This window comes from Rhipicephalus sanguineus, chromosome 1 (genome assembly GCF_013339695.2).
Source record: "Rhipicephalus sanguineus isolate Rsan-2018 chromosome 1, BIME_Rsan_1.4, whole genome shotgun sequence".
Lineage (NCBI taxonomy): Eukaryota > Metazoa > Arthropoda > Arachnida > Ixodida > Ixodidae > Rhipicephalus > Rhipicephalus sanguineus.
This window is the reverse complement of record NC_051176.1, coordinates 204,598,444-204,615,318: the sequence shown is the minus strand read 5'-3', so window position 1 is coordinate 204,615,318 and position 16,875 is coordinate 204,598,444. Positions and strand designations below refer to the sequence as shown.

At 43.4% G+C, this 16,875-nt stretch overlaps 1 protein-coding gene across 1 annotated transcript in view; it reads right to left on the bottom strand.

Annotated features, from left to right (window-relative positions):
* Positions 1-16,304, bottom strand: part of LOC119381262 (nose resistant to fluoxetine protein 6) — a 36,037-nt gene extending 19,733 nt beyond the window's left edge. The window contains exons 1-8 of the mRNA XM_037649185.2: positions 15,732-16,304; positions 8,687-8,895; positions 6,978-7,092; positions 6,751-6,835; positions 6,260-6,342; positions 3,549-3,731; positions 2,983-3,076; positions 2,097-2,183 (exon numbers count right to left, since the gene is read on the bottom strand). Coding sequence (XP_037505113.2) covers positions 2,097-2,183; positions 2,983-3,076; positions 3,549-3,731; positions 6,260-6,342; positions 6,751-6,835; positions 6,978-7,092; positions 8,687-8,895; positions 15,732-16,041 — 1,166 coding nt within the window. The 5' untranslated portion in view covers positions 16,042-16,304. The remainder of the gene's footprint in view (positions 1-2,096; positions 2,184-2,982; positions 3,077-3,548; positions 3,732-6,259; positions 6,343-6,750; positions 6,836-6,977; positions 7,093-8,686; positions 8,896-15,731) is intronic.
* Positions 16,305-16,875: the final 571 nt, after the last annotated feature.

Here is a 16,875-nt window from a genome sequence, read left to right as displayed (position 1 = left end):
GAGGGAGCGCGGGCCACGACGCAGTATGGCTAGCGTCTCGCATGATTTTAATTTCGCCACGTGTGGCGCCCCGTGCGTTTGACACAACGCAGCTTGCGTTTAGCCCAATTCTCAAACTCTACTTCTCCTCCCAACGCAAGAGCACCCTACTCAACGCAGCTTGGGGACCCACTGTCTTGGGTCCCCAACTGTCAAACTCTCTATTATTGCGAAAAAGCTTAGCATGTGCTCTCATACTGTGCAGCACGCACCGAAAGCGGCCTTTGCATGGACGGCTGTGCCGGCTGCTTATTAGAAGTGTCCTTGCTTTGAAATGTGCCCCTCCACTTTGCGGTTAACTTGTCCTAAGGTCTTCATCTAGTAAATATTGTGTATCAATGCTTTTTCGTTTTGTCAGAATTACTGAAAAAAAAAACATGACAAACTAACTTTTCTGAATGTCATAACCTAGCCCAAGACGTAACAAATAATCTCAGAGAATTTAATCAACCTAATTACAATGACAAAAATCTTAAATTTTGTGAAAAAATGAATGATGGTAAAGTTTATAAACGCATGAAAGATGAGCGCTATTGCGAAGATGTGACAAGTCTTCTAAATGAGCGCGAATTCTTATAGTCTTGATGTTATAATGACGGTACAGGGAATATATAAAGCGAACAGCATCCATGGCGTTGCGCGGATTCAGTATTATGAGTAATGTGAGCTCGACCTGGGCTTTAAACACATACACACAGAGAGAGAGAGAGAGAGAGAGAGAGAAGGAACTTATATTCCCCCACGAACCAAGTGGAGGGCGCAGCTTCCCTCCACCTAGCAGACAGCCGAGATCCCCTGGGTATCAGCAGCTGCCTCGTCCAGCTGGACATCCCAGACCTGATCTTGCTCGTTTTAGCTAAGCAGCAAGATCCTCCGATATTGAATTTTGCGGCCCTTATAAGGAGCCGTCAGGGAGCATGCCCATAGAATACGTGGCAGATCCACCCTCCTTCGCATATTTTGCAGCGATCATGGAGGAGTCGCACTCTATTTTCGGATGAACAAGTGTAAGGCGCGCCTGCTTACGCAACTGGGGGGGAGGCGCTTCAAACCACATTTATGAAATTTGTGGGAGCGGTTAGCTTATCAGCAGTGAAGCCGATGTTATAATGCAATGCTACGTCATATCGGCAGTGCACTCCATGTTATTTGTATGTCGCACAAATTTCATTATCGATGCTATTTAAAACTAAGCACTTGGAAGGCGATCACTAGATAAGGAAAAAGCAATAATTTTTAGATTCACTGAGCGTTAATAACGGTGCCATACATGAATCGCTGATTATATTAAGAATGAACTGAAGGATTTTATATTTAGTGCTACATGTGGTCGCACGCTATAATAAATAACCGTCTGCAAATAGTACAATCATTGAGCATGCGCAGTTGGCCAAATCGTTAACGTTAACGTAAATTAAAGCAACGGGCCTACAGAATTCCCCACATATTCGTTAATGAAGTTAGTTTTCTTACAAAACCTCTGATTCTGTTGTGTTGCCACCATTTTTTTTTATTTATGTATGAAAAAAAAAACATGGGAGGGTAGGCTACATTAGAGCCGGATCCCATCATCACGGCAGTAATATTGAAGAAACCCACAAGAACAAGAAAAACTAGAACGACAAAAAGAATACGAAGAGAGAGAGAGAGAGAGAAAGAAGCACTATGTACATATACGATATGTGGCCTATAAAGAATTAGCAGTCTAAGGGCAGAGTTCAATACATAGAAGGTGGTCACATAGAATACCGCGGATAGAGTCCGTTATACAGATAGTTTTCTGTGCACTTCCATATGACATGACTTTGAGGTATGTTCATTATTAGCACAACACTACGAAAGGGAGCAATGATGACAATTTTAAAGAGTTCCTTAAATTTGTGTCCATTAAAAAATCCCGAAGTGCGATCACTGCGCGTCTTTGATCGTCAGGATGTGGCGACAGTCCAAGCATCTAGAGTGGTCGTTTATCAAGGCTGTACAACCATTCTGTCTATCAGTGCTACAGAAAATATTTAAGTTACGGTCGAAACATCGAGTGCACAGTAGTTTCTTACCTAATATGGCGCCGTACAATGGCAATGAGTCCCGTCAGTAGAATGTTGTCACGCTTTGGTTCAATATTATAGGCGAGAAGGAAACCACTGAAAATCAAAGACGCGTATTAAAGCATCCACTTAAGATCCAAAGTATTTACTTGTCTTTGTTGTGGCTGCTGTTTCCAACTCGGCTAGTGATTGTGCTTGAAAGGCGTTATTGAATTCGCGTTTTGCAGCTTTGAATGTGCTAACCATGTCAGCCATGCATAACGGGAAGGGCGTTTTGAGACCAGGTTTAGTGATCACTGCTTATTTAAAAAAATTCTTGATAAAGCTAGAAAGTAAAGAACAAAAAACAGTTGACGTTAGGCCTTTCTGGACTGTATTGGAAAAGTCACTTTGATTCCTACCAAATCCATGTAGGCGTCGTGCGCCTCATTAAAATAAATTGCACTTTAACATTGCTTCATAGGAATAGCTGTTTCAGTTAAGAAATCGTCATGGCTAAACTAGCTCACGCACATCGACTATGTACAGGGCACACATACAGCGCTAATTTTCGAACAAGTTTTCGCTCTCTCTGTGTGTGACCAACTCAAACGGCACCTTATTTTTGCTAATTTATGTAATACATGTTTCACAATTTAATCTAAAGGAAAAGAAGGCTTGAAATAACATCAACCTCTAAATGAAATATTAACCGCCAGCTCAGTTACATTTTATATTTAGTTTACACATAACTCGTGTCATTACAATTTTTATGAATCTTATTACCAGAAATAGCAAGCTCTAATCAGTTGTTATTCAGTTTCATGGAGCAACACATTCTGCTCAATTTGCCGCGAACCGGGAGTACATTGTGGGGTCCGAACCGAACATATGAGCTGAACAGAATATAACTTACCTCAGAAAGAAGAAGACGTCCACACTCAAGTATCCAGTCATAACCAGAGAAAAACTGATGCTGTCGGCATAATGCAGAGCATTCACCATGCGGGCTATTAGAAGAACATACGAATACATCATAAATATTTGAAGTCAAGGAAGCAGCAAACCAAGTTTGGTAGGTTTCTCACCCTCGCTAATATATCGATTCTTGTTTGTTTGTTTGTTTGTTTGTTTGTTTGTTTGTTTGTTTGTTTAATATGCGCTGAGTGGCACGGTGCTCGGCGGTACCGAACATACTATTCCAGTTTCTTCAATACCTTTCAGGCGGAAGAAAGCAGCCGAATTTCTGATCCATTATAATCTTTCACCTCATTTGGTTGCTTCAATTATAGAGATAAATCGAGGCTGACATGATGTTAGTCTCGACTACTTTCAGTCCCTACGACAAAAAAAATATCTTAGCTGTAAAACAAAAAGCCTCGGCAAACGACAATATTATCACCCATCAAGCCAACGTATCCTACGCAAGCATTTAACGAAACTGTAGTCAGCGCAAAGCAGCAATAAACGCAGAGTACTCACAGGTATTGATGAAATCGAATATGTTGTATGAATGGCCGAAGACGATCATAAACATGCTGAAAAATCGCAGACCATGAAAAAATCTGTACATGTAGGCGTCAGACTCTTTGTCGTTGACCCCAACTAGGAGAGTCTCCAGATTTAATCGCAGTGAGAATGTTGTGAGGAGTTTCACTAGAAAACCTGGATGTATAAAAAGACGAAGAAAAAATGCACAGAAGCTTGCCAATCAAAATTATGTCAGGCATCGCTTTTTATTGATCTAAGTACAGCAACACTGGATATGGCTTACTATTGTGCGCATTATGGCGAGAAAATAAAAAAAAAGGAAAGAGAAAGAAATGGAGACGAAGCACATTCTGGGGAAGTGCGCTTTATCTCCTTTTTTGTCTTTTGCACCTCTGTACAGATATCTGACCAACCAGCTTAAACAAAAGCTGTGTTCTGTGTTAAGTTCGCTTTCGTTAAATACAATCATAATAAAGTCTGACTTTGTGAAATCATTGAAAGTGTCTTTTCTTTATGTTCACTCTTCATCCTTACGAAAGAAGCATGACAGTAGTAAACACTGAGTACAAGGCAGCGACACGCATACAGCATACAAAAGCACGTTTTTCCAGATAAGTGTCTCACTGCGCAAACTATGAGTTCCATCACTGTATTCTATCTGATGTAATACTCAGTTTGTAAAAGCAGCTGAAGAATGCAATAGTTTCGTTGATATTCTTGTTCATGTAATCTCATATAAAACTAGCAGCCGTGTAAACAAAGTGACAGGACTCTTAAGATCGTATCATTCATTGTTAGAGGAATACTTCAAGGAGGCTTTTGATGACGCTTCCTAAAAACATGCAGAACGTTTCGCGTAAATTCTAGCGAAAAAAAAAGAGAAAAAAAAAGTAATCGTTCATCCATCATAGATAGAAATTAGCAATAGTTTCTTGATGTCTTAAGCTGTTTATCGACAGTGCACAATATTTCAAATGATAATTGGGGTCACTGGCGGAAATGTTGAAATATTTGATTTTAAGGCAGAAGTTCAGAGAAAGATGTAAGCTTGACGAGATGGAAAGTTCTTGAACAGGGGGTGTCGCTAGAGCCAACGTTTCGACGAGCGGTCTTTTCTTCTTCAAGGCTGTGCAACTGCCTGCGTTAGCGCGTGTATGCGTGTGCTTCGCACCCTCTCCCCCAAACGAAACAGAAGAGAAGACGAGGCAACGTGCGAAGACGGGGTGGGGGGAGGTTTCGCATCGAAAGGGTAGAAGGGGAGGTAGGTATTTCACTGAATCATGGTTGTCAAAACTAAGCATCACCTGTCAGTGATAATCACGGTGATACGAACGGTTAGTGCAGAAAGACTCAAGTCCCAGTGGTTTTCGCTGTGTATCTACACACTGCTTCCTTACAAAATTACTCCACGAGGCTAAGTACACATGGTAATTGAATTATACATGAGACGTGGCTGTACAATTGGTACAGATGACATGGTTTTTTCAAAATGTGCTTGCTCGTTTGTTCCTGTTCCGCTGCAGGGAGCTCTGTCTGTGAATCGCTTCATGCGCGGCTTTCATGGCACAGGCGTCTTGCCAACTGGAGGAGTAATAGTTTCTTTAGTAGTTATAGGATATTCCAACTTATTATGGGAAATATAAATAACAATTTCGGAGGATTATTTCAGAGGATTGCTTGCTCCTTGCAATAGCATTCGTTAAACCCCAGATATTGATGATTAATTATTACGATAGCATTGATGTAGAACTCTTTAAAATATTGCAAGACTAGACTCATGGGACGATGTCCCTTTCAGAACCAGAGCACCCTAAAGAACGTTTAGTGTACAGTGAAACGAAATAAAATGGAGAGCTCCGTCTAAACAAAAGTACCTCGATATTGCCTGTGGTTGTTGAGGATAGTTCTTTATGTGCACTCCGCTATTTTGCGTGCAATTTGATACAGTCCAAAGGAATTCCACCATTTTGTTTTGCTTAAAATGAATATAAATTCCTCCTTGTTGAAATAATGGTATCATGCAGGGGCCCAATAAAGTTAACTGGCTGGTTGTGCACTGGCTACATTTCTCACGTTACGATATATTTTCTATGAAAATATGAGAGTCGTTCAATGTTCCTGAAGACAGATGGACCAGCGCAACCTTCTTCCTCGTTTATCACTTTATGTTCGCAGTGAGAAGAGTTGGCGACTTTACAAATATTTCTTGAGATGTGCAAACATCGTACGTCGACACGCGTACTTGTTTTTCCTCTTCCGGGTGACCGTGTTTCACCGGCTGAAACTGTAACACGTGTTATCGCTTGGCGCAAGTCACGCCGTAATGCATCTGGAGCTTCTCGAACGTTTATCGACGATTATAATCACATTGCTTGCGTAATGGGAATATCCATGTACTATATTCTAGAACATACACGAGCTCCAGCAATTACGCTGGAATGTAAACACAATGGCGCATGTATAAAGAGCCGACACTTTCAGATAGAAATCAGATTGCGACAACTGATAAGGGCTCGCAGCTACCATGATGCTTTGAGTGTTACTTGCTTTTGAAGGGGACAAGACCGCGGCATAAGAAACCTTCGGTTTCTAAAGCTTCGGTTGTAGTATTTATATGCTTCACTATTACAACAACTCCACAATCTTACGTAGATACTGAAGTCTTTTTAGCAGTTGCGCATATATACAGCTCCGAAACTCACTTGTATTCGCATTCGTGCGGCTCAGGTAAATGTCAAAGGCGGTGCTCACGCAAATGCCCGCTGCCAGGACCCCTAAGCCAACCCTGCATGAAAATAAATCACGGAGTGAGGCTTTCGCGACGACTCTAGCTTTACTGAAATGCTTAGCGAGACATAGAATTCTTGCACCCATTCAATGTAGATTCATTTCTACATTTTATCATTTGTACTTTTTACCAACAATTTATATTTTTAATTAGCTCGTTATACACAAAGCTGGCGATGGCGAGCATGTCAGTGCGCGAGATCAATGAACAACAAAAGTACAATTATGCAAAAATTTGTTTAGGTTATTGGAATACTGGTAATTTTAAGGAGCTAAATTTAGCATCTTAAATTCATTATGTGCAAACACTCGCAATTAGGGCCTTTGTTGGGTGCAATAAACTGTTCTTTAGTGAAGCGGAGTTTTGGATGTAGACAGAGTGCGTAGTAGTTAAACTCTTGCCCACACTATCAAAGTCTGCGTCTTGGTCATTGGAGGCTTCAAGCTGGTTACGCAGTCCTTCACGTCAAGATCGATCGTTCCATGGACCACTGTGGGACACAAACGGAGAGAGAGTGAGAAAACAGACTGTGGTGATTCCATTCTCTAATATCAAAGTCCACCATGCACGTGCCTTCACGTATACAACAGCGTGCAAAAGACCCTTAGCATGGCCCAACGACACACACTTACGCGATTGCAGAAGACTTTGTATATCCTTTTGGGTACAGTCGGTAATGAAGCAAAGTCCGATGCGTACGCCTTCGACGAACCTGTTGTTTCCACTTTCTAATGCGAAATCGATGGCCTGCAAGAAATAGAAGTGTTTGTGCCCTTCTTGAATGATTCCGCCTAGGCTGCTTTTGCAGATATTTTCATTAGCGTTAACGCCTTCGTCAAAATTCAATAAATATAACGCAGATTCTACTTCTGTTTAAAACCACATTAAAGCAAAGCATTTGGCGCACAACGCTTACCATTAAATGTTTAGCATTAACGTTTACCATTAAATTAACCATTAACGTTTACCAACGTTTACCATTAAATTACCATTAAATTGTATCTGTATACTGAACTCCCATTGCTGGGGCTCGCTAAAGGAATAATGAAGCACACACTCGCATACCCTTTAAGAACCCAGACTTATATCGACAATTTCACACGTCAATATTTCCAAAGCTTTGCGACACTGAACGCTCGCGTACGGTAAATTTGTGCCATAAAAACTAGGAAATATGCCACACTTGTGAGGTAGCGGCACTAAACTATGCCTGTAACCTACAATGTAAGATCGATTCTTGACCAATCCTCCAGAATAAATATGCACCACTGTGACACAAGGAATGTTAACTTTTAAAATTTATTTGCTTAAGTGTCGTAGTTCCCTATGCGTACGGTTCCACCGTCATTCACACCAGTGCAAAGATCAAACGTGCCACTAAGGTATATCACTGTGTCGACGTGCTTCCGTTTGAAATGGTGTTTGCATTTCGGCATGGGTTGTCGACGGTTTAAGCAGCGACTTTGGACCTTCGTGAAATTGTAGAGTAGAGACGTTCTTTTCTTTTTTTCGGCTCTTTAGGCTCTTTTCTGAGAGCCGCCAACTTCTTGGGGAGGTACTTTTCCCCGACACCCTCCATAGTCTATAAGTAGATGGTGCAGCTAATCTTTCGAAGTTTGGGCATGACAGTGATGACTATGTAGTACATAGAGCATTGGTGTGAAAGCAGACATACCCGTCATCGACCAAAACGAATGACACGCCAGCAAAAACGGGGACGTTCACTCAGTTAAGATGCATTTGCAAACGCTGACATGGCAAGAACAGACAGTAGACTTGTTAATCCGGTAAATCTAGGGTTCGCAATCACTGCACACTGGGAACGACGGCTACGCGGGCTCCGTCACAGCCCTCTTTGCTTACATATTGGCGAGGTCAACCCAGCTTCGTTCATCATGGCTGGAGAAAAATTCAAAGCCTGGCAGTATTTCAAATAAGTCTTGGTTAGAGAAATACGGTGAACTCATTTCGTAGCTAACATTTGGTAGCTAACATTCATGCTGAATGAATGTTAGCTGCCAAATTTTGCTAATGGTTTTTATCTTGTACACATGGGTGGACCACAGTACCACTGATCGTTAGTTTGTTTCTTTTTTATGCGTTTGGTTTGTTTGTTTCCCCTTTGTCGATGGCTGATACCCACTGTAGTGGAATGTTCGAAATGTGGAACGAGTTAGGAGGGCACTTGGTAACAACTCGAAAACAATTAAACTCAAGCGTGCTCACATCTGTTACCTTTCATGCATGAGTGACGCACACAATATTGAGAAGCATAAACTCGGGAAAAACGAAAGCACCCTTTAAATGCACCTTCCCAGCGAAAGCTGTAATCGCTGCTCACCCTTGGGTGTGACATTATGATGGCTGGAGTCAGGTACCTGAGCACCTCAGTGGCGTTGCCATCCAGGTACACATTGCAGTACTGGGCTCGTGCCGTTTCTCGTCCATAGTAATCCCGCACTACCGTCTCAATGCATTCGTCGAAGGCTCCAACGTCCGAAAGGGTGCCTTGAAGCAGCCCAGTCGGATACTTTCCTGTGGCATCTAACACTGTGAAAAAAAGTCACTTTGTGGTAGCCATTATATCAATTCATGCGCATTTCCCAAGTCATTTCGTATTCACGTCACACATTCCGTTCCTTCCATTTGCACTTCTTGATTCTGCATATAACTATAAATTTAACCTTTCAACGACCATCATTGTTAGATAGCTACAAGATGCCCTAAGTTAATCAGTGTGTTCTTTTTTCATTGCGATAGCAATCATATTGCAATCAGCTGATTCTTGCCGTCGCCGTCATGCGCCGGATATTTGTATGTATGTATATATAAATAAAAGCCCCAAAGCAAAATAAGCCAGACGAAAAAAATTCGGGGTTCGCCACCAGGATTCGAACACCGCTTTAAACAACTCGGCCACGCGCCGCCCGCTGTAGCGAATACTAAAAGCGAGGTATTTACATATCCCATTTAACGCTGGCGGTACGCAGAGCTCGGAGGCGTTTCAGCGTTTGCAGTATCACCCGCGTGATTGCCCGAAGGGCACGCCTTAAAGCAACGCTCCTAGATTTTGCTTCAGTTTGGAAACTGCCCTTGAGACGCGCACTACAAGGTGGCCAATTTCCGTACCCACTGGCTATGTGGAACGCCGGGTAAACATTGCTTCGATGTCATTGCTTCGTCGTTGCGGCAAAACTGTGAGTTTTGTTTTTGACAATAGATTTTTTTATAAAAGTCCTGTGACAATAAGGCGCCTGTCGTTTTCGCAGACAAACTCTACGTCGAGGCGAAATACTTTGCCGCCGTAAAAATGACACTGAAGCGATTAATTAACAACAAATATTAATTAACTTATTTATTATTGACTTAAGGGCAGTTGTTTACAGTAGAAAGTCACAGAGCGTGACAATTTATGATATGCCCATTTTTCAGAAATCACAAAAGCTGCGCGTAGTTTGAGATACTCATAATCGAATTTTAATGGCAATGTCGAGACTGATCGCCCCGGGCGCGCAGGAAGTGTGACCACTCTGTTACGTCAGACGGGAATGTCCTGTGACCTGGGAGTGACAAAATTGGAATAAAGGCGCGTTGCGGCTTTATGTTTTCGTGAAAAGTGGCCAGTCATCTCACTTGCGTAAGCGGATCGCCTTATCTTTGCGTGTGGTGTTTGGTGCTTTCCTGCTTCGAGCTGTGCGCAAGAAAACCACAATATTAATCTTTTCTTAGTCCGTGAAGCATAAAACTCAGGGGCATCCACTGCGGCGCTGCTTCTTGCAGACAGGCGAAATAGATTTTTTTGCTCCTGTTTATAGTTTAAGAAAGAAGCAGATAAGCACACACATTTCACGCAAAGAATAAGCTGTGTACTTGTGTATTTCAAAATGCTTGCCGGTTCCTGACCAGAGAGAGAAAGAGTAGAGGAAGGCAGGGAGGTTAACCAGAAGTTTGTATCCGGTATGCTACCCTGCACTGGCCAAACTGCAACGTTGGTATTGAAGGTCACTGCAAACAGGCTGCTGCAGTTGTAGCTTTTGTTAACTATGAAGAGTCGGTAACGAAAATGTCGCAACCAAACGCAGCAATTCATACGCGACCCTGCTAAACTCCGCTAACCAGCTGACACGGCTCGATTCAAGCGGTGGCCGCATTTTTGATGGAGGTGGAAATACTTGAAGCCCATGTACTTAGATTTAGGTGCACGTAAGGTATCATGGGTTGTCGAAATTTCCGGAGCCCTCCAATACGGCGTCTCTCATAATCACATCGTGGTTTTGTGTCGTTGAACCCCAACAGTTATTATTATCGAGGGCCGGCTGCTGCACCAGGGCCGTAACTAAGGGGGGGGGGGGTTGAGGGGATTCTGACACCCCCCGAAATTTTTTCATGCTTTAACTTTTCGGGGGACACTAAAATACTTGCACGCATTCACAGCGACCACCAGTTGCCAAAGTTAGCCGTTCAGCACACAAACACCCCCCGAAAAAAATTCCTGGGTACGGCCCTGTGCTGCACGGAACACGCGAGGTGCTCTCGCTCACAACCGCACCGCGGCGCCACCCGCTCATTGCACGTTTCCTATAGTCTGCAGACGAAACATCACCCTCATCATTATCACCAAGTGCAGGGCAAAGGCTTCTCCCATGCTACTCCAATAGGTGGATTGTAAAAACTTCACTCTCGCAAATGACTGTGGGCTTCGGCACCCGTCTGCATCGACTTCTGGTTCGAGATGCCGTGCCGCCGTACGGGCATTGTTGCCTGTGCCGTCGCTTTCTCCGTGTTCCACCGAGCAGTGGCGGTCCTATTATCTAGTATATTACCGGATGACATCTTGGAAGGTTGTGCATCTTAGTTGAATAACAAATGAAATCGCTACTGGACAGTTGTAAAAGGTGCGAACGGTGATTCCTTCATTCATGTGGCATGCACCTCCGGATACATGCGTGTTGTTTCGCAGCGCAGGGTGTTCTCTCATGTTTTGTGCTATGTGAAGATTTGCTCCGCGTCATAGGGCCACGAAATATCTATGCAATTTAAGACTTGTACATCGCTTTTCATGTTTGGAACTCGTAATATTGTTGATTTACTTTTGTGATGCAAAGATACTATCTCGGGTGTGATATGGTGAATTACGATAGTAAAATATTTTTTACTTTAAAAGTGAGAAATTGTCGTAGTTTTCTGGGTTTTATTTTAAGCCGCCTAAGCTTACTTTGAGTGAAAGTTTTTTCCGTCACGCACTGGAATTTTGTGTTTCAAGGCATATGAAATTCCGCGCACTCCACATGCATCTTTTTATTAGTTCTTATTACATGACAAATATGATCAATACATTTTTCTTTTAAGGAAGAAAGGAAGTTTTGAAGTTTCCCACTGACAGTAATGCATTACTGTCAATTGGAAACTTCAAAACTTCTTTGAGGGACACTTCAGTGAGGAAGTTGCCGCATGATCAAATGGGAATATAACCGTCAATGGGGAATTTCAAAAATTATTTTCTTCCTTAAAACAAAACAAAATGTAATGCTAAAACTTCCCATATAAGAAGAACTACTTATTTGCTTTCGACTGAGGCATAAAGCTGATTTTTAATTGAAACACCACGTGGTGTGAATTGTGTCTCAGTGTTTGGAAACAAGAAACGATACTCTCAGAATAAATGTTGTGACAAACAAGACGACATTCTGCGAAATTCGGAAGGATCCCATGTGTCTCAAATTTCTTTTCTCTCCGAAATATTCTAGCGATTCGCTGTTTTCAATGCAATAAATGAGCACGATTTTTTCAAGTACATTTGAGATGGTCGCCGTAATGCCTGGGATGTTTGGCGTGCAACAACTTTAGGCGATTTGGGAATGTATGTTTATATTTGGCATCATGGTCTTATATTTGCGAGTGATTGTAAGATAGCCCCTGTTTGTGCTCGAATATACGAAATCAAGCTTATACAGCAAAATATTACTGCGTGTTTTAAATCACAACCGTATATGTACACTGGCTCGAGACCGTCCCAATCGCTCCCCGCGTTTTGTTCACAAGTACTGCGCATTTTCCCTTGCTGCTTTGTTCTTTTAAATGCAGAATAATAGAGGGTTTTCGAATAGGGGCCACAAAAGTTTGGGGCTTCAACGCCCTTTGCGTGTGCTCGCTTTGGGTCAAGCAGGAGCTAAGAATTTTGCAATAGGGCCTGCGGCGCTTTGGACACTCCCCCTATTCTAGGTCACTCTAGTCTGGGCCAAGAGCTGTCGCTTCAGTCGATGCCGTCATGTTTGCTTGACGCATAACTTTTGAGGAAGGCTTTGGGGCTCCCGCTAAATTCGAGAAATAGCGTCCCAAACGCAAAACCCAAACGCTGTTTGGGTTGCGCATGCGCAGTGTCCTCGACGCTATTTCTTTGAGGCCCCAAAACGATTGGGGCCCCGTTCTTAAACTCCCCCTTTTCTCTCCATTCGCAAAACAATTCAAGAACACGATCACTGGATAACCGGCAACAAGCGCGTCGCAGAAGTGCACGTGTTTCCTTCCCGATTACACTGAACAGCAGGCACCCTTAATCAGCGGAGTTGGGCCTCGAACCTGAAGTACCGTAAAAGACGACGCCCCGATTTGCTATCTATCTATTAACCCGGTCCAGCACGTGCTAGCTGCGGCCATGTTGTACCCGCAAGCTTCTGAATCTCATCTGCCCGCCTAGCTTTCTGCATCCCCCTTCTCTTGAAACCCAGTCTGTTAGAAAATGATGAGCGCCACTTATAACGTGAAGCATGCTTTCTTTTCTTTATTGCGTTCCTCGTGGTAGTGTAAGTCTACTTACATATGATTCGTGAGGCAGATAGAAAGGCGAAACAGCGTACCTTTATGTTAATTCAGTAAGCGCCGTCTTACAGGAAGGCTACAGTAGTTGGTGCAGTGAAATAAACGGAAAGCGAGCACACGAGGTCACACGTGCTTTCGGCCTTCTGGAGAAAGCAGGAAGCTTCAGTGATTCCTGGGCGTCGTTATGCGTAGCCAATCAGATGCTGCCAAGCATGACTCCATTTGATGCGCAGGTCCAGTTCACTGTTCCGGTGACGGGGTACCAAATCTTTTGTTCGCGATGACAGAAGGATCATTAAAGGCGATGCTCGGTAAGCAATGTTACAATTTGCGGGTACTCCTATCCTCTGGCGCGAATGTTTCCGCGTCATTTCATTAGCGCTCGAGATGTTGTGAACACATGCGTAGATTGAAATGTTACATATTCCTGCCTTATTAATTATGATTTTGTAAACACTGCATGCTGTTGGTTGCTTCAGCCGATACTACGATACACTCGTTAAAGCTTTCGAAACATGTGGCCACTCGTGGAATGACTAATGCATATTACTCTGTAAAACTTGCTTTGCATCGCTTTCCTGCTCTGACAGTTTAGTGCAGCGTACAAAACAAGAAACTCTGATCAGGCTACCATCTTGTCCTCGTACTCAGCGCACTGATTTATGTGTGATACGAACAGTTAAGAAATCGTCAATTTTGCATTTTTTTTCTTACTGTGAGCAAGATTACCGAAGATAGTGGACACTTTATGCGCCCACAACACTTTTCTGCTGTAAATTTTGTTTTTTCTACGTAATACTTGATTAATTAACGCTGTGGCATTAGCAATAATTTCTATAGTTGTAGCACCTCCGTTTACAACTTTGTGACCCACAAGAGTTACTGCCTAAAAAAATGCGTAGATATGTTAACTGAATGATATCACTGACATTGGTTTGCTCAATTTTCTAAAGCTGTCACATTTTTCCTGTGCCACCGATGTTGTCACGCAGTATACTCGTACGATAAATTGTCCCGTAGTTGCAACAAATGCCTCAGATGAGTAAGTGCTCTTGTACACATGAGTGTGTCCCTTATCGTAAGGCAGCATAAAAACGTTTTTTCACTCAGGAATCGCACCACAAAGTTCACATTCGGGAATGCGGCGGGAAAGTTGCCTCACTTGTCTTGGGATTGGCTACAGCTCCCTTACTACGACAGATGAGACATTGCTCTTACATATTATATGAAAACGAATTCTGACGAAGTAAAGATTCAAAGTTTCTGCGGGAGCCTAATGTCACCAAGGCATAGGATATACATTATTACATATACCAATAAAAAGCACTTAAGCAAAGCGAAGCAGTTCAAAGACGTAGGAAAGAGGAAACGTATTCGACTGAGTCACATGGAAAGATCTGGAATAACCATTGTGAAGAAGTTATAGTTATCACTGCTTTTAATTTACGATTATCACTTGTTACGTGTAGCTGCAGCCGTACCTGTAGCTGCGCAGAGACGATCCCTGACATTCGCTCTCGCTCGTATTCACAACAGAACGTTGACACTAGAAGCAATTCTCCAATGCCATTCTGATAAGTCATCGAGAATTCAAGCAACGAAGGCACTGCTCAAATTCCCAAGGACAACAGACTTACACGAGCGGCTGTAGACTTTTTAATGATGCCGCATACCGCACAAGACTGCCGCTCTGCGCTGTGAAGTTATGTGTGTGCGTGTGTGTTCCCCTCTCTTTCTCTCTTTCTTTACTCTTCTTTCAATCTCCCCCATCCCTTCCCCCTGTACAGGGTAGCATACCGGTTATGCCAAACTTGTTAACATCCCTGTCTTTTTTCTCTCTCTCTCTCGTTTTCCTTTTTTACAAATTAAAGTACTGAAAACCACAGGCGCCATTCAGCGTCTTCACTCAGCCCATATATCTGAAAATCTCGTGTGAACGCTCTACTTATCGAATTACGAGCGTCAAAGTCGTTGTCATGTGGAACGCAAAACCACTACAGTTAAAGCAGCATTGGCATAGCAGTAATGTTTTTCTCTAAATGCCAAATAAAGTGGTTTGAGAAAAATAGAACTTAGAAGTACAACGGCTTTTCGTCGCCCTATTTAGGGAATGATGTCTGGAAGATAGGACCATTCTCGGGATTCCAAGTAGACGTACGTGCCGCGAAAAGTTTGGCATTTGTCAGTTTCCTTGGTCAACAGTTGGCGGTGTGAAGTTGGTACTTTATGCCACCTAGCCCCTTACTTTCGTTTATGCGAACAATAACTTGCTGCATATGGTCTCTTTGTATATGCGGCACCGTCTCTTATTCCGCTATGTAGGCATTAACGCTGATATACCAAGCTGATCCTTGAGACTAAAAATGTTCTACAACAAAATAATAGTCATAGCTAGCTGTGACATCTTGACTGCATCTGCAGAGTAGACACATTCACCATGTCGCAACATATATAAAGAAAGTATAATAAATAATTTATGTGTATAACGGCAATTCTTTCTTGCACCCAGTCACACCATAATTCTTTTAGATAGAGCTAAAATCAGAAAATAGAGGAAAAGATCTCACGTCTGTACGCCCAGGGTTCCATATTCCTGAAAGCCCGCAGCAACTTCATGAGGCCTACAGTGCAGCCGGATGAAACTTTCGCTGCAATCAGCCTCCTTGTTAGGGGGCTTCGCGGGCTTCCCAGGAAGTCGTTCACTACGCCTTTTAGTGCTTGCACTAACTCGGGCGTGGGTTGCGCCGCGGGTGGGTGTTCTAGGCTGGGCTGAGTTGGTGCCATCGCAGCCTCTGTAGATGGTGCCGATGTTGCAGCGACAGTGGCAGCCGCTGCGCAGAGAAGGACAATAACGACGCAGGTGGATAGACGCATCATCGCTTGAAGGTGGAGAAAGCTGAATATGGGATACACCTGATCCCACCACGTGTCTTAACGCTGCTGTTTTAGGCAGAGCTTTGTACTACGCATGATACGCGTCTCGTCGGAACCAATCTGAAGCACCCTACTGACAGGGGCGATGAGCCAGTGTTCTGCAGCTCTCACTTGCGACCTTAGCCTTGCTATGACGTCGCAATATCTGTGGTCTCTGCGGAGGGGTGGTGTTGATACTCAGCTATACTGGCACCTTTCCTTGGCCTTTGTGTCCGTTATTTTGCGCCTCTGAGAAAAGCGCTTCGTGAAGATGGGGCGGGTCACGGAGGTCTGGGGCACAAGGAACAAATGCGGCACGGCTTTCCGAGTAATGTCAACTGAGCTGCGTGAGAGAGAAAGCTTTTCATGCATGATGACTCCCGGGGCGATTTGCGTAGAGACGAAAAGCTGCACTCGCTCCTTCTTTCCCACAGAGGGTCCTTGAAGCCCTACTGTGGTGCCCTGGCTTCCTCGGCTTCCGAGTCGACATGGGTGACCAGTTGCGACAGCGTTCTGGCCAGAGGACTCGCAGGATGTGCGTCACCGTGGTATGTCCCATGAGATGGCCTTTCCAAGGCTGCTGGTGAGTAGAGCGTAAGCACAATGCATGCCACTTTTATTAAAGATATGAACAAAGCGTTCTTCGTGCTTCGTCTTGCGAAGAAAGCCAGCTGTAAGGCCATCGACAGGTCGCCTTGAAAGTACGAGCTTATTGGGAGGGGAGGGAACGGGTACCTTTTTTTTTTTATTTGGAAGGTCTAAGAGGCAACTATGCAAAGAATGCAGTATCGTAAAGAA